This window comes from Chiloscyllium plagiosum, chromosome 9, assembly GCF_004010195.1.
Source record: "Chiloscyllium plagiosum isolate BGI_BamShark_2017 chromosome 9, ASM401019v2, whole genome shotgun sequence".
Classification (NCBI taxonomy): Eukaryota; Metazoa; Chordata; class Chondrichthyes; order Orectolobiformes; family Hemiscylliidae; genus Chiloscyllium; species Chiloscyllium plagiosum.
This window is the reverse complement of record NC_057718.1, coordinates 54,440,562-54,467,479: the sequence shown is the minus strand read 5'-3', so window position 1 is coordinate 54,467,479 and position 26,918 is coordinate 54,440,562. Positions and strand designations below refer to the sequence as shown.

Genomic DNA, 26,918 nt, shown 5'->3' with positions numbered 1-26,918 from the left:
TCAAGCCTACCTTTCCCTTATTCGCCTTGGATCCCTTATTTCCCATTGCCGGGGACTTTGTAAAATCGGAGATTCCTATATTATCCCGTGACAATCTATCACTATTTAGCCAATTCCCGGACCTTCAGTCCTGTGGTCGCCCAGGTCCCTTTGCAGGCACCCCCGGTCTTTGGATTCCTGTGTCCCACGTCTCTGTAGAAAAATCTACAGGCACTCCGCAGGTCCCCGGTCCTCCGGGAGGACGGTTCCCGCAAGTCTGTTCTTACCTGGGTTCGGTGCACCGAAATTACTCGATCGTTAACCGTCCCCACTGCCTCGGCCACACCCCTCCTTTGTTCTCCTGAGCCTTCCGGATATCACTCGCTCAAGCCGCGCGGGGCGACAAGCAAGGAATCAGGGACTGCCGAACTCGGCAGGGTGCACCTTCTCTGATGTCCTTCCTCAGCCCCCCCCTCGCGGCCGGAGTGTTGATCGGACGAGCCCCCAAGTTTGTTAGAAACGAAAATCGCTTCTCAATAATCGCTCTAGACAAATTCAGGAAAACAAAGTTTTAGTAGCAAGTCTGCAGAGTTGGGCACCCTTCTGAGAAAAAGGCGCGCCAGGCTAACAATGTTTCTGATTAAATAGAGTACAAGTCCCTCCCCTCTATAGCTCGAGTCACGAGGTTCACATTCTCACAAAGTCTGCAACAGTTTCCCGAGTTGTTTTTCTACCCTGTAGTCTTATCAGTCAAGGACTTATTCTTCTCTGTCAGAGTTAGTGGTCTTATCAATCAAGGACTTGTTTTTCTACTCTGTAGCAGCAGATGTCTCGTCCTTTATTATAGAGAAGCATGTTTTACCCTACCCCCACGGCTCTATTCCCCTTAGACTCTGAGGTCATGCACATCTTAACTATTTGTACCGAAATCGTCTCTCACAGTAGCCTTTAAACTTGTTTACTTAGCAAAGGTAGAACAAGAGAAAGCAAAAAGAAAAACCTTTTGTTGAATTGTATCCAGGTGATATTTTTCAATTCACATTTGGCATTGTGATTTTCCTGACTCTTATCTAATCCACAGTTACCACCTCTCACTCGATGTTACATACCCCATTAATAACCAGAGGTTTCATCGTGGACTGAAGGGCCTGTTCATGTCCTGTCCAGTTCTATGTTCTATAACTCTGAAAAAGCCATACAGCCCAATACACCATTCTTATAATATTTTAAAATGACAATCAAATATTTGCATTTGATATAGGCATTAATGTGTCAATTGTCTGTTCTTTATCTTAAACAACAGTTTTATTTTAAAAATTAACTAATTTTGCTGATTACGTCTGATAATGCACTACTTGTTAGAGTGATTATTTAATTTCTAAAGTCAAGCCACATCTTTGAAAGGCAACCCAAATAGTAGAATTCGCTGTGAGGTTGAATGCCTGCTGACCTAGTTACTTTCTGCATGTCAAGTGATCTGGGATTGTTGGGTTTTTTTTAAACAGTAAAAGCAAAGAATCCACTGTGAAACTGGTTAATTTCTTAAAACACATCAATCAATTTGGAACTTCAAATTTAACTTGCATCTTTCCAAACTTTTGGCTTATTTAAGGAGATTTCCAAACCAAGATTTTTGATATCGTCAAGCGCAATATAAACTGGAATGACCTCAAAAGTCCCAAATTTGAATTAACACTATTAAATATGAAAACAATATTAAAACTACCAATCTTAAATTAAAATTCACATGTATCATTGAAATCCAAAACTCATCAATGCTTCAGTTGACTTCATATTTTCATGACTTAACAGATCAATGTTAATTCCGCATTAATTCAGATTGATGGTTATTAGTTAAACATATACAAAACATTTTTATCACCTTGCTCTTTTCCACAGATACCTTTTCAAAATGGTTTTCATAAAAGTAAGTTGTGTCTCACAGCTAAACAATTTAATGATGTGTTGTTTCCCTGGTGTCTCAGAGAGGGGGCAGAATGTTCTCATGGGGGAGAGGGGTCAGCAGGAGGTCATTGTCCACATTGGAACCAACGACATTGGAAGGGAAAAGGTTGAGACTCTGAAGGGAGATTACAGAGAGTTAGGTAGAAATTTTAAAAAGGAGGTCCTCAAAGGTAGTAATATCTGGATTACTCCCAGTGCTACGAGTTAGTGAGGGCAGGAATAGGAGGATAGAGCAGATGAATGCATGGCTGAGGAGCTGGTGTATGGGAGAAGGATTCACATTTTTGGATGATTGGAATCTCCTTTGGGATAGAAGTGACCTGTACAAGTAGGACAGATTGCACCCAAATTGGAAGGGGACTAATATACTGGCAGGGAGATTTGCTAGAACTGCTTGGGAGGATTTAAACTAGTAAGGTGGGGGGGTGGGACCCAGGGAGATAGTGTGGAAAGAGATTGATCTGAGACGGGTACAGCTGAGAACAGAAGTGAGTCAAACAGTCAGGGCAGGCAGGGACACGGTAGGACTAATAAATTAAACTGCATGTATTTCAATGCAAGAGGCCTAACAGGGAAGGCAGATGAACGTAGGGCATGGTTAGGAACATGGCACTGGGATATCATAGCAATTACAGAAACATGGCTCCGGGATGGGCAGGACTGGCAGCTGAACGTTCCAGGAAGGATAGAAAGGGAGGCAAAATAGGAGGGGGACTGGCATTTTTTATAAGGGATAGCATTACAGCTGTGCTAAGGGAGGATATTCCTGAAAATACATCCAGGGAAAGTTATTTGGGTGAAACTGAGAAATAAGAAAGGGATGATCACCTTATTGGGATTGTATTATAGACCCCCCAATAGTCAGAGGGAAATTGAGAAACAAACTTGTAAGGAGATCTCAGCTATCTGTAAGAATAAGAGGGTGGTTATGATAGGGGATTTTAACTTTCCAAACATCGACTGGGACTGCCATAGTGTTAATGGTTAAGATGGAGAGGAATTTCTTAAGTGTGGACAAGACAATTTTCTGATTCAGTATGTGGATGTACCTACTAGAGAAGGTGCAAAACTTGACCTATTCTTGGGAAATAAGGACGGGCTGGTGACTGAGGTGTCAGTGGGGGAGCACTTTGGGGCCAGCGACCATAATTCTATTCATTTTAAAATAGTGATGGAAAAGGATAGACCAGATCTAAAAGTTGAAGTTCTAAATTGGAGAAAGGCCAACTTTGATGGTATTAGGCAAAAACTTTCAAAGCTGATTGGAGGCAAATGTTCGCAGGTAAAGGGACGGCTGGAAAATGGAAAGCCTTCAGAAATGAGATAACAGAGAAAGTGTATTCCTGTCAGGGTGAAAGGGAAGGCTGGTAGCTATAGGGAATGCTGGATGACTAAAGAAATTGAGGAGAAAGTGAGGTGAGGGTTTGGTTAAGAAAAAGAAGGAAACATATGTCAGGTATCGATAGGATGGATTGAGTGAATCCTTAGAGTATAAAGAAAGTAGGAGTATACTTAAGAGGGAAATCAGGAGGGCAAAACGGGGACATGAGATAGCTTTGGCAAATAGAATTAAGGAGAATCCAAAGGGGCTTTACAAATATATTAAGGACAAAAGGGTAACTAGGGACAGAATAGGGCCTCTCAAAGATCAGCAAGGGGAGCCACCTTTGTGTGGAGCCACAGAAACTGGGTTAGATACTAAATGAATATTTTGATCAGCATTTACTGTGGAAAAGGATATGGAAGATATAGACTGTAGGGAAATAGATAGTGACAGTTTGCAAAATGTCCAGATCACAGAGGAGGAAGTGCTGGATGTCTTGAAACGGTTAAAGGTGGATAAATCCCCAGGACCTGATCAGGTATACCTGAGAACTCTGTGGGAAGCTAGAGAAGTGATTGCTGGGCCTCTTGCTGAGATATTTGTATCATCGATAGTCACAGGTGAGGTGCTGGAAGACTGGAGGTTGGCAAACGTGGTGCCACTGATTAAGAAGGGTGGTAAGGACAAGCCAGGGAACTATAGACCAGTGAGCCTGACCTCGGTGGTGGGCAAGTTGTTGGAGGGAATCCTGAGGGACAGGATGTACATGTATTTGGAAAGGCAAGGACTGATTCAGGATAGTTAACATGGCTTAGTGTGTGGGAAATCATGTCTCACAAACTTGATTGAATTTTTGGAAGAAGTAACAAAGAAGATTGATGAGGGCAGAGCAGTAGATGTGATCTATATGGACTTCAGTAAGGCGTTCGACAAAGTTCCCCAGGGGAGACTGATTAGCAAGGTTAGATCTCATGGAATACAGGGAGAACTAGCCATTTGGATACAGAATTGGCTCAAAGGTAGAAGACAGAGGGTGGTGGTGGAGGGTTGTTTTTCAGACTGGAGGCCTGTGACCAGTGGAGTGCCACAAGGATCAGTGCTGGGCTTCTACTTTTTGTTATTTACATAAATGATTTGGATGTGAGCATAACAGGTACAGTTAGTAAGTTTGCAGATGACACCATAATTGGAGGTGTAGTGGAGAGCGTAGAGGGTTACCTCAGACTACAACAGGATCTGGACCAGATGGGCCAATGGGCTGAGAAGTGGCAGATGGAGTTTAATTCAGATAAATGCGAGGTGCTGCATTTTGGGAAAGCAAATCTTAGCAGGACTTGTACACTTAATGGTAATGTCCTAGGGAATGTTGCTGAACAAAGAAACCTTGAAGTGCAGTTTCATAGCTCCTTGAAAGTGGAGTCGCAGGTAAATAGGATAGCGAAGGCGGTGTTTGGTATGCTTTACTTTATTTGTCAGAGTATTGAGTACAGGAGTTGGGAGGTCATGTTGCGGCTGTACAGGACATTGGTTCGGCCACTGTTGGAATATTGCCTGCGATTCTGGTCTCCTTCCTATCGGAAAGATGTTGTGAAACTTGAAAGGGTTCAGAAAAGATTTACAAGGATGTTGCCAGGGTTGGAAGATCTGAGCTACAGGGAGAGGCTGAACAGACTGGGGCTGTTTTCCCTGGAGTGTCGGAGACTGAGGGGTGACCTTATAGAGGTTTACAAAATTATGAGGGGCGTGGATAGGATAAATAAGCAAAGTCTTTTCCCTGGGGTCAGGGAGTCCAGAAATAGAGGGCATAGGTTTAGGGTGAGAGGGGAAAGATATAGAAGAGACCAAGGGGCAACCTTTTCACACACAGAGTGGTACGTGTATGGAATGAGCTGCCAGAGGATTTGGTGGAGGCTGGTACAATTGCAACATTTAAAGGCATTTAATGGGTATATGAATAGGAAGGGTTTGAAGGGATATGGGCCGGGTGCTGTCAGGTGGGACTAGATTGGGTTGGGATATCTGGTTGGCATGGACGGGTTGGACAGAAGATGCTGTACATCTCTATGACTCTATGACTATAACTTTTCCATGAACATTTCTCCTCTCCATAGCTTCATGGGTAGACTTTGATCAAGTTGTTTATTAAAATCTGGATTTTGAGTGCGCAATTTTAAGTTGACATGGACACCTTCAATCAAATTCACATCTTTATATTTCTACGCATCCTAGAAATATGATTTCTATATTGTGTTTAAAGCTCAAAGTGCCAATTTTATTCTATCCTCAAAACTTGAACTCTGCAAAAGAAATTTAATGTTTGACCTTGTTTGAAATCTGATGCATAATTCAAATGTATACTGGAATTGAATAAACAGAAACTTTTAAGGCAACATCCAAGCATCGACCAGAAAGAGTCAACCATTTTTTAGTTTTGAGTACAGAACAGTGAGGTTTACACATGGAAGAAAAGAAACATTTTAAACTAAATAAGCACAGCAATGAATGTCTCACTCTCATGCAAATTGAAAAAAAGTCTTGCAATTCGCAAATTAGGAAGCCTCACCTCTACACAAACTCCAATCATCCTTTCCTTTCTCTCAGCATTTTATGCTTTGCTATGAATTTATTTAAATTCTTTGATTATCTTTATTTAACCTGCTTCTATAATACCATTAACTAGATGATGTCAACTCGTCCATGAGGGGCATCAGAATTTAAATCTCCATCCTGAATCCATACGGTTCTGCTTTTATACCTTTATTATCTTTTGGTCTTTTCTACCTTTATTGCTTCTAGCTGTACACTACTTCTCTCCAAGTTTCAATTTCCCTTTCTTATCCACGCAATGATTATTTTAGATAGAAGAATGCCTCCCTAATGGCATTCTGGGTCAACCCACAGGAGGTGGAATGAGGGTTCAAGAAAGCAGCTGCTCAAGGGCGACTCTGGACAGGCAATAAATGCTGGTCAGCCAACTACATTCATGTCCCACAAATGAATGACAAAATGTTTTAAATGCATTACCTGTTCTCTTTTGAACTTTTCTTGTTCTACTCTGGTTCTTTTAATAGTCTGATCATTATCATTAATTATTATCTTGCCTATGCTTAAATGCTGATAGTAGTAAATTTCTCACACCTAGTACCCAGGGCAAACATCCTTTGAGACAGTTCTAGAATTCTGATCCATTTGTAAGTATGTAATGAAATTTCACTCAGAACATTTGTGTTATTCAACTTATGTACGTTCTTTCCAATGAAGGCAACTGTGGCAAACATAATCCCTAACAAGTTATATTTAATTGAGGTAGCATTATTAATGTTAATAACATCAAAATCATTCCCATGGAAATATGGTCAAAATATTGGAAAATATCTGTTTTATTGCAATAAACAAAGGGAGAGGAAGTTGTATGCTGCAGTGAGTAGAATTTCTGCCTTGGTGATTCAGGAATTTCAGGTTTGAAATCCACTGAAGGCTTGATGACTAAGGAATGTCCTTTCACAATGTGGTCATGCAGATTGATTGTCAATGTTCAGATTGGCATTCGTAGTCATTCAACATCAAAGATCAGCAAGGCAGTCTATGTGTAGAACCACAGGAGATGGGAGAGATAGTCAACATGACATTGTGCGTGTCAAATCATGTCTCACTAATCTGATTGAGTTTTCTGAAGAAGTAATGAAGAGGATTGATGAAGGCAGAGTGTTGGATTTGATTCATATGGACGTCAGGAAGGCATTCGACAAGTTTCCTCATGGTAGACTAGTTAGCAAGATTAGATCACATGGAATAGAGCGAGAACTAGTTTTTTAGATACAGAACTGGATTGAAGGTAGAAGAGAGAGAGTGGTGATGGAGGGTTGCTTTTCAGACTGTGACCAGCAGTGTGCCACAAGGATCAGTGTTGGGTCCACTGCTTTTAGTTATTTATGTAAATGACTTGGATGTGAACATAGGAAGTAGAGTTAGTAAGTTTGCAGATGACCCCAAAACTGGAAATGTAGTGGACAGCGAAGATTACTTCAAGAATACAATGGGACCTTGATCAGATGGGTCAATGGGGCGAGGAGTAGCAGATGGAGTTTAATGTGAGGTGCTACATTTTGGAAAGGCAAATCAGGGCAGGACTTAAATACTTAATGGTAAAGTGGGGTGTATTGCTAAACAAAGAGATCTTGGAGTGCAGGTTCGTAGTTCCTTGAAAGTGGAGTCGCAGTAGATAAGATACTTTCATATACTTTCCTTTATTGGTCATAGTATAGGTGTTGGGAGGTCATGTTGCAGCTGTACAGGACATTAGTTAGGCCACTTTTGGAATATTGTATGCAATTCTGGTCTCCCTGCAATGGGAAGGATGTTGTGAAACTTGAAAGGGTTCAGAAAAGATTTACAAGTATGTTGCCAGGGTTGGAGGATTTGAGCTAGAGGGAAAGGCTGAAAAGGTTGGGGCTGTTTTCCCCGGAGTGTTGGAGGCTGAGGGGTGACTGTATACTGGTTTATAAAATTATGAAGGGCATGCCTAGGGTAAATAAACACGATCTTTCCCTTGGAGAAAGTGAGGACTGCAGATGCTGGAGATCAGAATCGAAAAGTGTGGCACTGAAAAAGCGCAGCAGATCAGGCAGCATCTGAGGAGCAGGAGATTCAACGTTTCTGGCACAAGCCCTTCATGAATGTAGGGTTTTTTCCTTTGGGTAGGGGAGTCCAGAACTGGAGAGCATAAGTTTAAGCTGAGAGGAGAAAGATTTAAAAGGGATCTAAGGGGCAGCTTTTTCACGCAGATAGTGGTGTGTGTACAGAATGAGCTGCCAGATGAAGTAGTGGAGGCTGGTACAATTACAACATTTGTAAGCCGTCTGGATAGGTATATGAATAGGAAGGGTTTAGAGGGATATGGGTAAGGCGCTGGCAAATGGGGCTAGATTAGTTTATGATATCTGGTTGGCATGGACGAGTTGGAAGAAAGCGTCTGTTTCCGTACTGTACATCTCCGTGACTCGATATGAGAGACTCCTTGTCATCTTTGTTTTGGAAACAAAGTTTGAGCATCCATCCTCTCAACCATAGCACCAAACCAATACATGTAAAAGTGCACAATGCCATAGCAATGTGGTCTACGAGTGATTTGTAGTGCATCACCAAACATCAGGGAAAAAGTGTTTATTTCAAAATCAAAATGTAACTTTGTATAACTGAAAAATAATGTCTTTTGAGGTTACAATAGTTTTGATAATGAATTGCATTGTCCCACTGTATTGTTCCTTGAATATAAGTTATCAGAGAATGTGGAATGTTTTGCAGAAGAACAGTTTATTTGATTGGAGAGATTTGGTTAAAGTGCTGATTTCATTACTTTGCAATGCATTTTAAGAAAATGAGAATATATTGAAAGACTTAAGTACCTTCGTTTAATGATCTAATTACATGCAGCTGTGCCTTTTTAAAGCTCCACTAACATAAGTTTCTTTTGTGTTGGTGTCAAATTTACATTATAGTTCACTGTCTAACAGTAAGAGGAGTAAGTTTGTTTGTGTTCAAAGAAGCCTTTTGAAATAAGAGCACAAGGTTTGAAATTTAAGTTTTTTTAAAATGGAAAGAATAAGGAAGAATTACCAGGAATTAACTCTACAGGTTGAAAATGATACATCTGCAAAACTGAAAGGAAATTAGATGGGAAAGTGAACTATACTGTCAAATAGCATTTGAAGTCATAATTTAAAATTTAAATTAGTAATTTGGCCTCTCTATTTTGCTGATTTTGTCTTCTATTCTTTTGTTGAAGTTTAGACATCAAGAATCTGGATTTTTAAAATGTGCCCATTCACAAGCAAAAATTGCAACACGTGCTGTTATTAAAGAATGAATACTGTCATCTAAAATGAAAATTGATTCAAGTATTGAGGAGAGGTGACAATGGAAGAACGTCTTGTTTTTATTGTAATTAATAATACAAATTGTTATCAACTAATTAATGGAATGATGAAGCCAAAAAATGCATAGAATTATATAGATTGTACTGTATAGTACAGATTCAAACCATTCAGCCCAACTGGTTGATACCAGTGTTTATGCCCCATGAGAGTGCCCATGTCAACTCAATTAAGTAAACAGGTGATGGGTGTTAATATCAAGTTATTGTGGCTAAAAGGCAGGACATTTGTCAGGCAGTAATAGTGTTCCTCTGGAATAGGAAGTCGGGGTTCAAGTCTCACCTGCTCTGGATGTGTCTCTGAACAGGGTGATTAGGGAAAAAATGATTGAAAGGAAAATAGGTGATGGGAAAGGGGTGGGGGTGTTCTTGTGGCATAGTGACAGAAGCCTCACCTTGGGCTAGAAGGTCTGGCTTCAAGTTCCACCTGCTACACTGGTATGTCACATGTCTGAACAGGCTGATTTTAAAAATCATTTCATAAGGTTGAGATAGCTGTGACTTGAGAGTGAGAGAGTTAGTAAGCACTCTTCAAAGAAAAGTTTGTGACTTGTAGCTGCTTCACCTTCAAGCTTGGATCCAATTTAGCAGTGTGCTTCCTTCCACTCTACTTCGTCTAATCTATGTACATAATTGTTTGTTCCTTTACATTCTCCCAATATATTTATTTAACTTGTATAAAATGTTTTGTGGCAATTCTTGATTTCAGTTCTATCCCCATGTTTTTACTTTTCTTTTGCTTTTCCCAGGAAAGCAGTATTGCAGTTGGGAGGGTGGGAAGCGTTTCATCAAATTGGTTCAGCCATCATTTTAGTATATTTGTAATTTAAACTGCTGTTTGGAACTAGCTGTTCTTATACTATATTATCTTGTCTTCAGCTTCATCTTTATTAGTTTGTATGTACCCATTAACTGTGTGTTAAAGCGGGTCCTAAAACCGGTTACGAAGGTTTGAAGGGAGGACTGTTACAGTTTATTGATTAAAGGTCATCTGCAAATAAACCATGAAAAATATTTAAAGAAACAATTCAAACTGTTCAACAAAAAATGCATTTATTAAGAACCGTAAAACTTAGCAAGGGACCTATTTGTGCCAATCTAGGTAAGTGCAGGATAGTATTAGGTTTAAAGATGACATGTCTAATGTTGTAAAGGACAGTAATCAGTTTGAGGAGCATTTAGAAACCCAGCAGAAGACCATCACAATTTTCATAAAAAGGGAAACAGTACGATAAGCACAAATGTACCAAAAATATTAAAACAACTTTTAAGTCCTGTGTAAGTATATAAGAAAGAGTAGTTAAAAAATTTCAATCTGAGCTGAATAAAGAAATTAAGGTATTTGAGCAGAGAACAAGTGCTGAAGAAACCAGACGGACTAAAATCTGACCGATCCCCCAGAACATGATGGTTTACATCCTTGGGTGAGCTGCAATGACAGTAGAAGTGCTGACTATGATTTTCCAAAATTCCCTACGTTTGGAATTACCTCAGTGGATTGTAAGTTAGCAAACTCAATACTGGTATTCAAGTGTAGAAAGATAGTCAAAACTGGGACCTGAAGGCCAGTTAGTTTGATATCCGTCACCTGAAACAGACTGAACACTATTATTAAGGCAGTTTTAACAGTGTACTTAGAATATTGTACTATTATGCAAAATCAGTATGGTTTTAACAAAAGGGAAATCCCATTTGACAAATTTATTGTGGTTTCTTGAGGATGTAACCAGTGCGTAAATAAAGGGGCACCAGAGATTTAATGCACTCTGAGCCCAAGAAACATATAGAGTCATAGTCATACAGCACGGAAACAGACTTTTGGTTCAACTCCTTCATGCCTACCAGACATCCCAACCTAAACTAGTCCCACCTGTCAGAACCTAGCCCATATCCCTCCGAACCCTTCCTATTCATATAGCCATCCAGATACCTCTTAAATATTGCAATTGTACTAGCATCTACCACTTCCTCTGGCATCCCATTCCCCACACACACACCACCCTCTGTGTGAAAAAGTTGTCCTTTAGGTCCCTTTAACATCTTTCTCCTCTCCCTCTAAACCTATGCCCTCTAGTTCTGGATTCCCCCACTCCAGGGAAAAGACCTTGTCTATTTATCCTATACATGCTCCTCATGATTTTATAAACCTCCATAAGGTCACCCCTCAGCCTTTGACGCTCCAGGGAAAACAGCCCCAGCTTATTCAACCTCTCCCTATAGCTCAAATCCTTCATCGTTGGCAACGTCCTCGGAAATCTTGTCTGAACTCTTTCAAGTTTTGCAACATGCATCCGATCAGAAGGAAACCGGAATTGGATGCTATATTCTAAAAATGGCCTAACCACTGTCCTGCATAGCCTCAACATGACCTCCCAACTCCTATACTTGATACTCTGACCAATAAAGGGAAGCATACCAAACGCCGCCTTCACTATCCTATCTACTTGCAACTCTACTTTCAAGGAGCTATGAACCTTCACTTCAAGGTCTCTTTGTTCAGCAACATTCCCTAGGACCTTATCATTAAGTGTATAAGTCCTGCGAAGATTTGCTTTCCTAAAATGCAGCACCTGGAATTTATCTAAATTAAACTCCATCTGCCATTGGCCCAGCTGATCAAGATCCTATTGTAATCTGAGGTATAAGTTGCCCTACAAAAGATTAATACACAAGGAAAGGGCTCTTGGGGTTGGTGGCGATATACTTGCATTTATAAAGGATAGTTTAACAGACAGGAAGCAAAGAGTATAAGTGGGACTTTTAGCTGTTTGCAACACAGAAGAGATGATTCAGCCCATCTTGTCCATACTGGTCAATAAAGAAATTACTACGTTAATCCCTGTCTCTCACTTTTTGCAAATATCCCTGGAACTATAGCAATGCTAATGTATATCTAAATATTGCTCAGATCCTCTCTCGTGCTCTCTCTGTCCTCAACCTGAGTCTTAACCTTCTCCCTCTAACTTTGAATCTTACTTATTGACCCTTCTACAAATGGGGAAAAAAGTTCCTTCTTATCCTAGAGTATCTACGTCTCTCAACATTTATCATCTCCCCTCTCAAATATCATTGCTCAAGGAAAACAACTTCAACATGTCAAGTCTTTCCTTATAGTTCAGATGCTCCAGCCCAAGTAGCATCCTGGTAAATCCTTGCGTCCCCTCCAATGCAATCCTATACTCAGAGACCCAGAACTGCACATAGTACTCCAGTTGTGGCCTAACCATCACTTTGTACAGTTTAAGCATAACCGTTGAGCTCTTGTAGCCTCATCTAATAAAAGGAAAGTATCCCATACGTGTCTTCAACCACCTTATCTAACTGGCTTACAACCTTCAGGGACTTGCATGCCAAGCCTCCTCTGATGTTCAGTCCTCTTCAGGATTCTACCGTTTGTACTATAATCTATTGCCTTGTTTGCCCTCTCCAAGTGCATTATCTTGCACCTTTCCAGCTTGACTTCTGTTTGCCAATGCTGTGCCGAGCTGACCAGTCCATTGATGCCTTACTGCACTTTATGGCTATCCTCCTCACTGTTTACCACTCTGTCACTTTTCGTGTCATCTGCAAATTTCTTGACCGTACCTCCGATATTCAACTCCAAGCAAGTGCCACAGCTCTGAGTCCTGTAGAACCCAACAGGAAACAGACTTCCAGTCACAGAAACACCCTTCTACTATCAACCTTTGCTTCCTGCCTCAGAAAAGTTTTGTACAATATACCACTTTGCCTTGTGATTCCTGGTTACTCTCTTGACCACTTTTTTTCTTTAAGGTATTTATTCAAAGGAAACAGAACATTTATTTCCAAATTAGTAATATCAGCATTTAACACTTATTATGAGGGAAATACACCTTTCAATTATCTTATTTTTCATTGATTAATTAGCAGTCTGTTGTAATATGTTCTTCATTTAAGTTAAAGGTCTGTGTTGTCAAAGTTAATATTTTTGATATATTGATAATGCTATTGAACAATTTACACTGCAGGGTTTTCTCTTTATTGTTACAGAGCCAAAATTAAAATTTGCTTTCTTCGACATATGTTTGAGACAGATGCCATTGGCTTTATCATAGCATCTGGCAAAACAGGCCAGTTGTGACTTTTCTCAGCTTGATGTGCATATGTAGAATGATTAACTGCATGTAGATTTATTTATTCATTGTTAACCAATCTTGGGGAATAGCTTAACTGACAAATTATGAAGATAGTTGGAGTCCTGGGAAAAAAAAATGTTGTTCATATGATTCAAGAAGCTAGATTAATTTTTCCATTTATTTTATTCTCTAGGTTTTTTGCACTTGTTTACATCCTTCTTAAAGCTGGAGCTGTTGTAACAGGTCTTCATTATTGTTATTGCCTGCAATATCAGTGCTTCCATCTGCTGCAGTTTCTTCTGGCACACGGTTATACATTACCATCAGGCACTCATTTGGCTGATATTGTAAAATATGGATTATTATCAGGACATCAGTACAAGCAGTGGTTGCCTCACCTATTACTAGCTGGATTGAATCCTGTTGATTTGCTTAGTGAAGCGTGGTAAGTAACACATTCAGAGATGCATCTGCTTGTTAATTTTAAAATAAACAGTAAATTACTTCTTTAATGTTAAAATAATACAGAAAATAGATGTGCAAGTCAACATATTATCATTCAGGATCACTTGTTTGTATCCTCAAGCTCTTAGTTAAATATAATGTTATATTATTTATAAGCTTCATTTGGTAAAGGATAACATAGCCAAGGCTAACTGTAGACAAGAGGCTGGTATTCCAAAGGCATTGATTAAAACCTATATATACAGGAGTGTCTGGTTGATTTGTAGTGGTCAACTTAAGATTATGGTATTAACCATTTAGTATGCATGGTAACATTAGATCAAGCAGAAGTGTAACTTTGCAGGTCAGTAACAAAGTATATTTCTCATGTTATAGTTAGATTTTTGTTTATATAAATTTAAGCATCATTCACAATCCAATATCTGATCTTTACTCTTGTTTCATTGGAATGGGTAACTTAATTTAAAAACTCACTTTTTCTGTTATAACCCTGAAATACATGTCTCAGTAATGGTTTACCTGTTACATTTCCTTATTTTGGGTAATTTTTGGTGTCAGTTACATTGCATAAAAACAATGAGAAGAAAATAACAGAAGGAAAATATGCAATTAAGAATCAAAACTCAAATCTGCAGTTTGATATTTCTGAGATTGTCAGTGCAATGTGTGTAAAAGGAAAATCCAGGTGTATAAATTGCTCACTCTCATCAGACAGTCCTCTTAACAGTGTCAGAGCAGGTTTATAATCCAGGCTGAGATTTGACCATGACTTTATGCAGTGTTATAAAGACTGTATCTTTTTTTTGATATTTTTGATTGTGGACTGAAATGGAGAAGGGCTGATCTAAAAGTCAAGGATTGCCACACTTTTTAAAAGCAAATTACCTGACAATTATTGTAGGTGCTGTTTGATTAGCTGTTAGTGCATAGAGTGGGGAAAGTCAGGTTGCAGGCAAATTAGAGCGAAAGGGTGTTTTCAGATACAGGTTGTTTTGCTATAATGCACGTTTCGTTAATGCAACTTTGCTATAACATGATTGACGAGTTGGGGACTCTGTTTCTAAAGCACAAACTTTTAAAGCATGTATTGGTTAAAATGCGATTCTGGCCCCATTAGTTTAAATGGTGCTGCTATTTTGTGATTTTCTTATACCACGGGATTGCATGAGAATGGAATTATTGCGTTACAGTAGAACCGACCATTGAGGTATGTCCAGGAACAAGTAAGTAATTGATCTGTGAATTAATGACTATCTAACAACAACGAAGGTTTACTCCCTGCCAAAAACTCTGAAATTGGCTCCTAAAGACAAACAGCTTGGGTGCATGAATGCTCAGGTCAGAAGCAATCAGATCTTCGGAAAGGAAGGATCTGTGTTTCTGCTCTCATTTTAAAAAACACTAAAGTCTGAATACAGCCAGTTTGTTTCCCCTTGTCACTTGCTGTAATTTTGACTTTAATAAGTTAGAGACTTTTATTATTGTGCCTCCTTTGAGCAAGTACCTGAAAAAGGAAAATTAAGGAGCAATGGTTTGATTAGCAAAAGGATCGGCTCAGCAACCGTGTAGACCACAACCACTTCCCAGTCTTTTCCCTCCACCCATAACATCCATTTTCTTTTTGCGTCTGTTGTGTTTGTCATTGTGTAGAGTGATAGTTTATAAGAAATGGAGTTTTAATTAGCACAGTTATATGTCGATGGTTCATAATTACTTATCTGTATCTAGGATCTATTTATTTTGTCTGTTTACTGTTAGGTAATGAAACAGGCCCATTCTTTCAGGCAACCTGAGCCTAAAAGAATGTCCTTTAGAACTTTTGCATACTTTTAAAAATATTTAATTTCTGTGACAACTCAGAATAGTGGGGCTTGATTTCAAATATGCTACGCCTCTGAAGTGTGAAAGAATCCAATGTTAGATTATTTCAATGAAAGAAAATTTTCATACTAATATGGATACATCTTGGATCCACATTGGAAGGTAGGCTGTAAAATGTGGTTTCAGTATAGCCACTCAGGAAAACCTGGTTAAGATCTAAAAATTCTGGAAAAATTCATAAGTGGAATAATTTTAAAGTGTTTGTCTATCATTGTCTTTGGTGTTTCAGATCAACCAAACACCCTTGTGGGGTGTACTTAAGTTCCTCAAGTGACTTTGTAGCTATTTTGTATCATCCAGGTTTCCTCAGTCAGCAACGATGTTGGTTGGTAATTCTTATACTCCTCCTCCATATTGATGTTGAGCCTCAAATGGAGTAAGCAAAGTGTCCATCTTCCCCTTGCTTTCAGGTGGAATAGCCAGCCTCCGACTTTTGGAACAGGGTTCTGGCATTTTTGGCTTCTAATCAATTTCTCACTCTTCTCTATCTATTCCAGACACCGTTTTATTTAAAAAATTTTGTTTGTATTTTTCATGAGTCTTTGTCATGAGAAGATTCAAGTGCTAGGTATCTGGAATATAGCAGAATGTATCTGGAATACATTGAAGGAGCCTGTACGTTGTGCAACTTATATAAAGAAAAGCCTCAACATTTTTATTTGCAAACAATATCTCTAACTCGGTGTACCAGAGAGTCCAAATAAAGTCACGAAAGCAAATTGCTGGTAAAACTCAGTAAGTCTGGCAGCATCTGTGGAGAGAAACATGTTAACCTTTTAGGTCCAGTGACCCTTAAGAACTGGGCAGATAAGGTTCTCTTTTTAAGTCTCCAGCATTTAAAGAAAATGTTGATGTCTGTTGATAGGGTTTATTTTAAGAATCTTATTGTGAAGGCTCATCCTATCTTCCTTTTGGTTCAAGGCCCAGTCATTTGGTTTATTTTGTGTACTTTTTTTACAACAAGCTAATCTGTTAAATGTTTATCTTTTTTTTAATGCAGTTGTTAACTCATCAAAATTGCTTGAAAATTAACATACTTAAACACCAAAAAGACATTTATTTCTGTTAATTTGGATAAATGTGAGGTATTGTATTTTGGTAATACAAACAAGGATAGGACTTATACAGTTAATTGTAGCACACTGGTAGTGTTGTAGAACAGAGACTTCTTGGGGCTTCAGGTACAAAATTTCTTGAAATTTACATGGCAGGTAGACAGGGTGGTTAAGAAGGCCTTTAGCATGCTTGGCTTAATTACTGAGACCTCTGAGTATAGGAGTTGGAGCATCATGTTGAGGTTATACTGGACATTGGTGAAGCCTCTTTTGGAGTAGTTCTGATCATCCTGTTCTAGGAAGGAGATTATTAAACTGGAGAGTGTTCGGAAGAGATTAACAAGGATGTTGTCACAAATGAAGGGTTTGAGATAAAGAAGTAGACTGGAAAGACTGGGACTTTTTTCACTGCAGGTTGAGGGGTGACCTTATTGAGGTGTATAAAATCAGGAGGAGCATAGATAAGGTAGATGATAAAAGTCTTTTCTCTAATATGGCTAAGTTCAAACTTGAGGGCATATTTTTAAGGTGAGAGGAGAAAGATTTAAAAAGGACATGAGGGACAATGTTTTTTACAGATTGGTTCGTGTGTGGAATGAACTGCCAGAGAATGTGGTGAATGTGGGTATAGTTACAACATCTAAAAGACATTTGGTAAGTTCATGAATAGGAAAAGGGTCTGTTTCCATGCTGCATGACTCTATGACTATGTTTCTATGACATTGAAGAATCTAAGTCCACAGTTTATTTGGTCTTTAGTCTTCTGTTTGATTTTTCCAAAGAGAAAAGTAATGTATGTAGTTTTAAAATATTCGAAGAATGCAAAAATGAAGATGTAAATATCCATTCAAGAAACTGTTATCCAGAATACCAAATATGGTATCCATCATGCCTGACTCGCTTGAAGAACAAATGAAGAAGACTAGTTCTCAGATCCCAAGAATACTAAGGAATGATTCCAAATGCTGCTAACTAGCCTGAACAGATTAAAATATGTATTTTAGGACTGGTACAAAGCAGATTTTAACAAATATCTGCTTCAAACAAGACCTTGGTCCCACCAAGTACCTGTTTGGTCTGAATCATGGAAATAGCTTGAAACAGCAGGCTGGAGCAGACAGGTTTATCTGAGACACAAAATGATTGGGAAAATTAGTATTGCTTACAAATTAAGTGTACTGTAACAGTTAAGGAGGGACATCTGCACATAATATAGCTCCTTCCACTTTCTACGTATCTACATTTCTGGAGCTTCATAGACTTCAGCAATTGTAAGCAATTAATGACATAAATATAAACTAGTCTTTGGTTAGGATTATTTTTTGCAAACATGCTTTAAATTCTAAAAAATATTTATGGCACTTGAGTGTGGAATGAGTGCTGCAAAGGCCAGAGTTCTTGATGAAGTTTGCATTGGGATTTCTAATTTACCAAGTTTGTCTGCATTTAAAAGATGTTTGATTATGTTTCTTTAAATAAATGTTTGAAAGTAGGAAGTGTTTTGGCTTGCTTGCTTCTGTGACAGCAGCAGATCATAGTCACAGATCTTGTTCATTGAAGGCGGATATTTGAACCTATGAGAAAGTGAGGAATGTAGATGCTGGAGATCAGACTGCAAACACTGCAACATTTTAAAAGACATTTGGATGGGTATATGAATAGGAAGGGTTTACAGGGATATGGACCAAGTGCTGGCACATGGTACTACTAAGTTGGGATATAAGATCGGCATGGACAAATTGGACCAAAGGATCTGTTTCCATGCTGTACATCTCTATGACTCTAACTATAGCCAAATACCTGTTCTACATTTTACCAGAAACTAATGCCTATTGTTATAAAATCCACCCTTGGTCTAATTTGACACTCATTGAGACCAGTTTCAGAGATCTAATAAATCTGAGGCTATCCTACAAAATTGCTTTATTTGAAAGAGAGGAAGCATTTCTCCATCCAGGCAACAAAATGCTGTTGACAAACCCTGTTTAACTAGGTGGTGGTTCAGTGACACCAGCTCTAAATAAGGCCTGGGGAAGTAATATTTTGTCTTTTATTGCTGTACAATGGATCAAGTTAGTATTAACTCGCCTAGTCAGTGTTCCTGTTGGAACTCTTGATATTATTCCAATCAAACAAACTTTCTTTCTGTCATTTGTCTTTTTTTTGGAACAGGTTAGCAGGAGTCAGCTTAGCTGTTTGATAAAGGGACATGGATCATTGTTAGGAATTACCCATTAATTCTGAAACAGTCCATTTGGTTAATTAAATAATATTTTCTCATCCAGTCATTTTAAATGCTGTGAGTTAGTGCTTGAACCTAAGATCAAGATGAACATGTTCCTTGTAACTTGAAGAGAGAATTTGTTTTGGGAAGTTTGCAGTACAGATGTAGACCAGTAGCTTGTTTTCTGCACTGCCTCTTTGTCCATAATCCTGTAAATTTCTCATGCTCCAGATTCTGTCCTGCTTCCATTTCCATCATGTTTTCTGAAGCAGCATTTCAGATCCTGATAACTCTTAAATTTTAATACTTCTCTTGAACTTCTCCCCCGTATTGTTTTTTCCAATGATTTTGTATTTATGACCTTGAATTATTAGCCCCTTTTGTTAAAGGATTATTCTTTCCTATTTGCTGTATCAAAACCTGTTATATTGGAAAGCTCTATTCAGACATTTTTTAACCTTTCCTGTTACAAGGAGATTAGACTTGATTCTTCAGTGAACTTCACACGAGCAGTTGGGAGCGAGAGCACTTCCTGAGGGAGGTACAATCAGAGTGTGTTTGTGAATTTGGAGCACAGTCGGATTTCAGTGTAAAGGGGAAGAGCTTTCTTTTGTGATTTATTGCTTGTAAGGTCTTTTTGTGATTTATTGGTTGGAAGGACTTTGTAACCTGAGTAATATCAACTTAAGTCACAGTAGGTGAGGTTAGCCTACTGGAATGTACAACCTGTTATATTTAGAAAGTTATGGACCCTACTGACATCGTAGATGACCTTGTGACTATGATTTGATCTCAATGGCAGAAAGCTAAGCTCCATGATTTAGAACTTGAACTGTCCCTGGAGACACTGTGACACATTGTGAGGTTGAAAGTTATATGGATAGCATGTTTACAGAGGTGGTCACAACACAGTTCAAGTGATTGGAAGAAAGAAGGGAATGGGTGACCACAAGGCTGTCAAAGAGAATCAGGCAGGTTGTGCAGGAACCTCTGGGGTCCTGTCACAAATTGGTTTTCCATTTTGGAAGCTGATGAGGGTGTTAGTTCCTCAAGGGATTGCAGATAGTGCTAAGCTTCTGGCACCACAAGCAGCCTGACAATACAGAACAGGAGGAAGAAGAAAGCAGGCATGATAGTGATGGGAGATTCAGTGGTTAGGGGAAAAGACAAGCATTTCTGCAGCTGCTGATACGACTCTAGGATGGTGTATTGCCTTCCTAGTGCCAGGATCAGGAATGTTACTGAGCACCGTGGACGGCACGGTGGCACAGTGGTTAGCACTGCTGCCTCGCAGTGCCTGAGATCCGGGTTCAATTCCCGCCTCAGGCGACTGACTGTGTGGAGTTTGCACTTTCTCCCCGTGTCTGCGTGGGTTTCCTCCGGGTTCTCCGGTTTCCTCCCACAGTCTAAAGATGTGCAGGTCAGGTGAATTGGCCATGCTAAATTGCCCGTAGTGTTAGGTAAGGGGTAAATGTAGGGGTATGGGTGGGTTGCGCTTCGGCGGGGCGGTGTGGACTTGTTGGGCCGAAGGGCCTGTTTCCACACTAAGTAATCTAAAAGCTGCACGGCATCCTAATGGGGGAGAGTAATAAGGCAGAGGCAGTGGTATGCATTGGTACCAACAATATACTTTGATTGTGGGATGAGGTCTTGCATCAAGAAATGAGGGTGTTACGCAGTAGGTAACATAGCAGCACCTCAAAGTTTGTAACCTCTGAATTACTCCCGTTGACATGAGCTAGTGAGTATGGACATGGGAGAATAGGGCAGATGAATGTGTGGCTCAAGAGTTGGTGCAGGAGGGAGGCTTTGGACTGTTGGATTTCTGGAACCATTTCTAGAAAAGATGGGACCTGTACAAGTGGGCTGATCTTCATCTGAACCAGAATGGGACCAACTCTTTGCAGATAGTTTTGCTTAGGCTTCTGGAAGGAACTTAAACTAGTTTGGCAAGAGGAGGAGACAGTGTTACTACATGAGGGATACAGCATACTTTCATAAAGGGAGTTCAACCATGATGAGTTTCTATGGAGTGAGGCGAAGTTTGATGACTTCTACTTTAATATTAGCAGTGTTGTAGGTAAATCAGTTAAGTTAAGGGTGTGGATTGATGTGAAATTGCCATGTAATTGCCATCACAGATGTGGCTGAGGATGGGACAGGACTGACAACTCAACATTTTGGGGAATGGGATCTTAAGGTAGCAGAAGGCAGGAATGTAAAAGCGGAGATGGTTTCACATTATTATTTAAGGAGTCAGTTACTGCAGTAAGGAGAGATGATATCTTGGAAGAGTCCAAAAATGAGGTTTCGTAGGTAAAACTGAGAAATAAAAAGGGAACAATCACATTGCTGGGAGAATGTTATAGACTCCCAGTTGGCAGGCAAGAGTGGAGCAGATATATAGACAATTCACAAAGATGTGTTAAAAACAATAGTAGGGTAATAATTTGGGGGATTTCAACTTCCCCAGTATGATTTGGGACACTTGTAAAGTGTTTAGAGGGTGCAGATTTCTTGAAGCGTATTTAGAAGGTTTTTTTGTAAACATGTGGAATATTCAACAGAGGACATTGCAGTGCTGGACCTAATTTTGGGGAACGGAGCCAGACAGTTGTTTGAAGTGGCTGTGAGACAGCATTTTAATGACAGTACTGACCACACCATACATTTTAAGTTTGTTATCAAAAAGGAAAAAAAAAGTCTCAAAAAAAGAGTTGTGATTGGAGGAAGGTAAATTTTATTAAAATAAGGCAGTATCTGGTCTAAATAGACTAGGAACAGCTGCTTCTCTGTAAATCTACAGCAGAACAGTGCAGGCATTCAAAATGGAATGGGCCAGAATACAGGCCCAACATGTTTCCTTTTGAGTGAAATGTAAGAGCAACAAGTCCATGGATGTCCAAGAATATTCAGGATTGGATAAAAAGTAAAAGAAAGGGCTTTAAAAGGTACAAAGTGAGCAAATCAGTAGAAGCCATAGAGGAGTGTAGAAAGTGCAGGGAAGGATCTAAATAAAGCATGTAGGAGAGCAAAGGGGGACATGAAAAAAAAATGGATAGGATTAGAGAGAATTCCAAAATATTCTATAAGTTTATCAAGGGGATGAGGATAACCAGGGAAGGAATAAGACTTTAGGGACCAAGGGGACAATCTATGTGTGGAGCCGGAGGACATTGATCGGGAAGATATTGAGATACAAGTATAGAAACAGGTCCTAAGGTCCACTATGTCTATGCCAAAAAACAAACACCAAATAATCCCCTTTATCTGCGCTTGGTCCACCTCCCCCAGCATTTTAAGTACTCATCCGAGTGTTTTATAAATATTGCAGGAGTATCTGCTTCCACCATCCTTTCAGACAGCACTTTCCATATATCTACCATCAGGGTGGAAAAAATTCTTTCTCCTATCTCTAAACCACTTGCTCCTCAGTTTAAACTTATGTCCTCTTGTCTTAGACACATCTGCCATGGGGAAGAAATTATCAAAATCTACTCTGACTAACCTCTCATAATTTTGTATCCCTCAATCACCTCTGCTCCAAGGAAAACAAACCCAGCCTATCCAGTCTGTCCTCATAACTGAGACTTTTCATGCTGTGGTTCTGTTCGCTGAGCTGGAAGTTTTTGTTGCAAACGTTTCATCCCCTGTCTAGGTGATATCCTCAGTGCTTGGGAGCCTCCTGTGAAGCGCTTCTATGGTGTTTCCTCCGGCATTTATAGTGGCCTGTCCCTGCCGCTTCCGGTTGTCAGTTTCAACTGTCCGCTGTAGTGGCCGGTATATTGGGTCCAGGTCGATGTGTTTGTTGATGGAGTTTGTGGATGAGTGCCATGCTTCTAGGAATTCCCTGGCTGTTCTTTGTTTGGCTTGCCCTATAATGGTAGTGTTGTCCCAGTCGAATTCATGTTGCTTGTCGTCTGCGTGTGTGGCTACTAGGGATAGCTTTTCATCCCAGGCAGCATCCTGATTAATCTCCTCTGCGCCCCCTGCAGTACAATCATGTCCTTTTGATAGTGTGGCAACCACAATTGTACGCAGTATTCCATCCATGGCCTAACCAATGTTTCATAAAGTTGTAAGGATTCCTTGCACCTATATTCTATGCCCTGGATAATGAAGGCGAGCATTTCATATGCCATCTTCACCACCCTATCCACTTATGCTGACACTTTAAAGGATCTATAGATTTGTACACAAGTCCCGCTGTTACTCGGGACTCCCATTCATCGTATATGTCCTTCCCTTATTAGACCTCCCAAAATTCATCACTTTGCACATACCAGGGTCAAACTCCAACTGCCATTACTCTGCCCAGGTTACCCATGATTAATATCAGACCGTAACCTGAGACTGTTCTCCCTCAGTATCAATGGCATCACCAATTTTTGTGTCATTCGCAAGTAAGTATACCTTTTATGTTTAATTGAATTGAATTAGCTTTATTGTCACATATTCAAAAGAGTACAATGAAAAGCTTATAAGTTGCCACTTGCAGCACCATCTTAGGTAGAAAGGTACCTAGGTACAATCCTTAGTTGCAGAATAGAAAAATGAAAAAAAAAGTTACATTATAGCTGTACACAAATAGATCAGCAAGTTAAAAAGACAAACATTATACTGTAGTCTCTCTCCAAAGTCTCTGCAGCAGGCTAGTGTAGGGGGCCACCAAGTGTCTTTACATCCAAGTCATTAAAAGAGCAAAAAGACAAGTGGCATTTGTAGGGGACTCTATAATTAGGGAAATAGATAGTATTCTTTGTAAGCAGGTTAGAGAGTCCACCACGTTATGTTGCCTGCCTGGTGCAGGACATCACTGTAGTGTTTCCTTCCTTCCTTCCCTCCTTCTCTAACCAAAGAAAATAGTCAGGAGGGTCGAGAGATGTGCTATGGAAAATTTGTTGGTAGCAGGGTGAGTTGTAAGACTTTGGTTCGAGACACTTCGGAGAGAAAAAAGGCTGCTGAGTAAGATAAGGGCCCATGGTGTTAGAGACAAGGTACTAGGATGGATGGAAGATTGGCCGTCTGGCAAAAGGCAGAGATTGGGGATAAAAAGATCCTTCTCAGAATGGAAGCCGGTGACTAGTGATATACCACAAGGGTTGGTGTTGGGACCACAACTTTTCACTTTTTACACCTTAACGATCTGGATGAAGGAACTGAGAGTATTCTGGCTAAGATTGCATGCGATACAAAGATAGGTGAAGGGACAAGTAGTACTGTGGAGGTGGGGAGGCTGCTGAAAGATTTAGACAGTTTAGGAGAGTGGGCAAAGTGGCAGATGGAATGCAATGTGGGAAAGTGTGAGGTCATGTACTTTGGTAGGAAGAATAGAGGCATGGACGATTTTCTGAATGGGAGAACGTTCAGAAATCTGAAGTACAAGGGACTTGGGAGTCTGAATCTGGGTTTTTCATAAGTTAAATGTGCAGGTTGAGTCAGTAGTTAGGACGGCAAATACAATGTTAGTCTCGAGAGTCCTGAAATATAAAAGTATGTTTGTGGTTTTAGGAAGCTCTGGTCAGACCACATTTAGAATGTTGTGAACAATTTTGGGCCAGATACCTAAAGAAGGATTCACTGGCCCTGGAGCAGGTCCAGAGGAGACTCAGAAATGAAAGGCTCAGCATATGAGGAGCGTTTGAGGACTCTGAGTCTATACTTAATGGAGTTGAGAAGGATGAGGGAGGGAACCAATTGAAACTTACAGAATACTTAACGACCTGGACTGTGTGGACATTGGGAAGATGTTTCCATTGATAAGAGAGACTAGATCTCAAGGGCCTAGCCTTAGAATAAAGGGAAGACCCTTAAGAACAGAGATAAGGAGAAATTCTTCAGCCAGAGAATGGTGACTCTGGAATTCATTGCTACAGAAGGCTGTGGAGGCCAGGTCATTGAGTATATTTAAGACTGAGATAGATAGGTTCTTGTTTGTCAAGAGGATCAACAGTTTTGGGGAGAATGGGGTGGAAAAACTTATCAGCCACGATAAAATGATGGAGCTGACTGGATGGGCTGAATGGTTTAATTTCTGCTCCTATGTCTTATTGTTAATAACAAAAAGCAAGAGTCCCAACACCAAACCCTCTGGTAAAGGACAGGTCACAGGTTTCCAATTACAAAACCAGCACTCCACCATCTTTGCCTCCAATTTGTAAGCCAGTTTTGCATCCAGTTTGTTAACTTGCCTTGAATTCTATGGGTTCATAAATTCTGAACCAGCCTTCCAGGTGGGAACTTGTCAAAGGCCTATTGAAGTCCATATAAATCACATCAACTGCAGTAGCCTTGTCAATATATTTTGTCACCCTTTTTTAAAAAAAACTCAACCACATTCATGAGACAGACTCCCTGTAACAAATCCATATTGGATAACCCTGAGCAATCTCTGCCTTTTCAAAGTATTGATTAATCCTGTATTTCAGAATATTTTTCAATACTTTCCCTACCACTGATGAAGAACTAACTAGTTTGTAATTACCTCGCCTATCCGTACTGCCCTTCTTAGCTGAAAATGTGTTGCTGGAAAAGCGCAGCAAGTCAGGCAGCATCCAAGGAGCAGGAGAATCAACGTTTCGGGCTCATGCTCGAAACGTTGATTCTCCTGCTCCTTGGATGCTGCCTGACCTGCTGCGCTTTTCCAGCAACACATTTTCAGCTCTGATCTCCAGCATCCGCAGTCCTCACTTTCTCCTCGAAGATTTTTGCCCTTCTTAGCTATCAACTAACCATATTAACTATCCTCCAGTCATCTGGCACTTCACCTGTGGCCATCAAATTATTAAACATCTTCGCCAGGGCCTCAGCAATCTACCCCCTTGCCACCCATAGCAGCCTGAGATGTATCTCATCAGGCCCTGTGTAGTTGTGCACCTCTACCTATTAAAACATTTAATACCTCCTTCTTATTAATTTTAATATGTTCTAGAATCTCACCATCCCAATTGGAATCACCAGCTATAACGTCTTTCTCCTCTGTGAATATAGATGAGAAGTATTAATTTAAGATCTCGTCTACATCTACTGGCACAGGTTGCCCCTTTGTGCTCTATTGGATCCACCCTTTTTCTGGTAATTCTCTTATTGTTAATATACTTATAAAAAGCTTTAGAGTTTTCCTTGATCCCATCTGCCAAAGATATTTGTGGCCTTTCCTTGCCCTTCTAATCACCTTTTTAAGCCATGATGTGGAGGTGCTGATGTTGGACTGGAGTGGTCAAGGTCAGAGGTCACACGGCACCAGGTTATAGTCCAACAGGTTTATTTGAAATCACAAGCTTTTGAAGCGCTGCCTCTTCGTCAGGTGAAGTGAAGAAAAGCACACAGGCACAGAATTTATAGGCAGAGAGATCAATGGGCATAGAGATCAAAAGATCATACAAATGGTTTGAGTGGAGTGTTAATATGCTAAATAGTAAGTCTCTGCAGGTGATCAAAAGTGTCAAAGGTATGAGTAAAGTGTCAACAACTGAATAGTAAATGAAAGGTTGATCTATAATCCGATTAATTGAGGCAGAGAGATAAGTACAAAAAATTAGAAATAAGTTGGTGTTGGAGACCAGCCAAATGGCTGGAATAACATGATGATGTGAGTCGTGAGCCAAGGGTCTAACCAAAGTAACAAGCAATCCAAAACTGTATCAACTAATTAGGTTGAGTGATCAGAGCAAATTATCAAGGTGCTGGTGTCAAAACAGGACAGTAAGGAAGATTTTATGATTATAGAATAATGTGGTGGGGTTACATATAGCTCAACATGAACCCAAGATTCCGCTTGAGGCTGTCATCATGGGTATGGAACTCTGCTATTAATTTCTGCTTGGCGATTCTACATTGTTGTGTTTCTCAAAAGTTGCCTTAACCAGCCCTTCATGTAAACATCAACTACAACGCCACACAATCCTGTCATGGCAACCTCTGCAAGACATGTCAGATCATTGACATGGATACTACCATCACACGTGGGAACACAACCTGCCATGTACACGGCAGG

The 26,918-nt window shown here is 39.9% G+C and overlaps 1 protein-coding gene across 2 annotated transcripts in view; it reads left to right on the top strand.

Moving 5' to 3' along the window:
* asb3 (ankyrin repeat and SOCS box containing 3) overlaps positions 1-26,918 on the top strand; it is a 76,175-nt gene that overhangs the window by 37,875 nt on the left and 11,382 nt on the right. For both annotated transcript variants that reach the window (XM_043695938.1, XM_043695935.1), the window contains exon 10: positions 13,491-13,742. In XM_043695938.1, the coding sequence (XP_043551873.1) occupies positions 13,491-13,742 (252 nt within the window). The remainder of the gene's footprint in view (positions 1-13,490; positions 13,743-26,918) is intronic.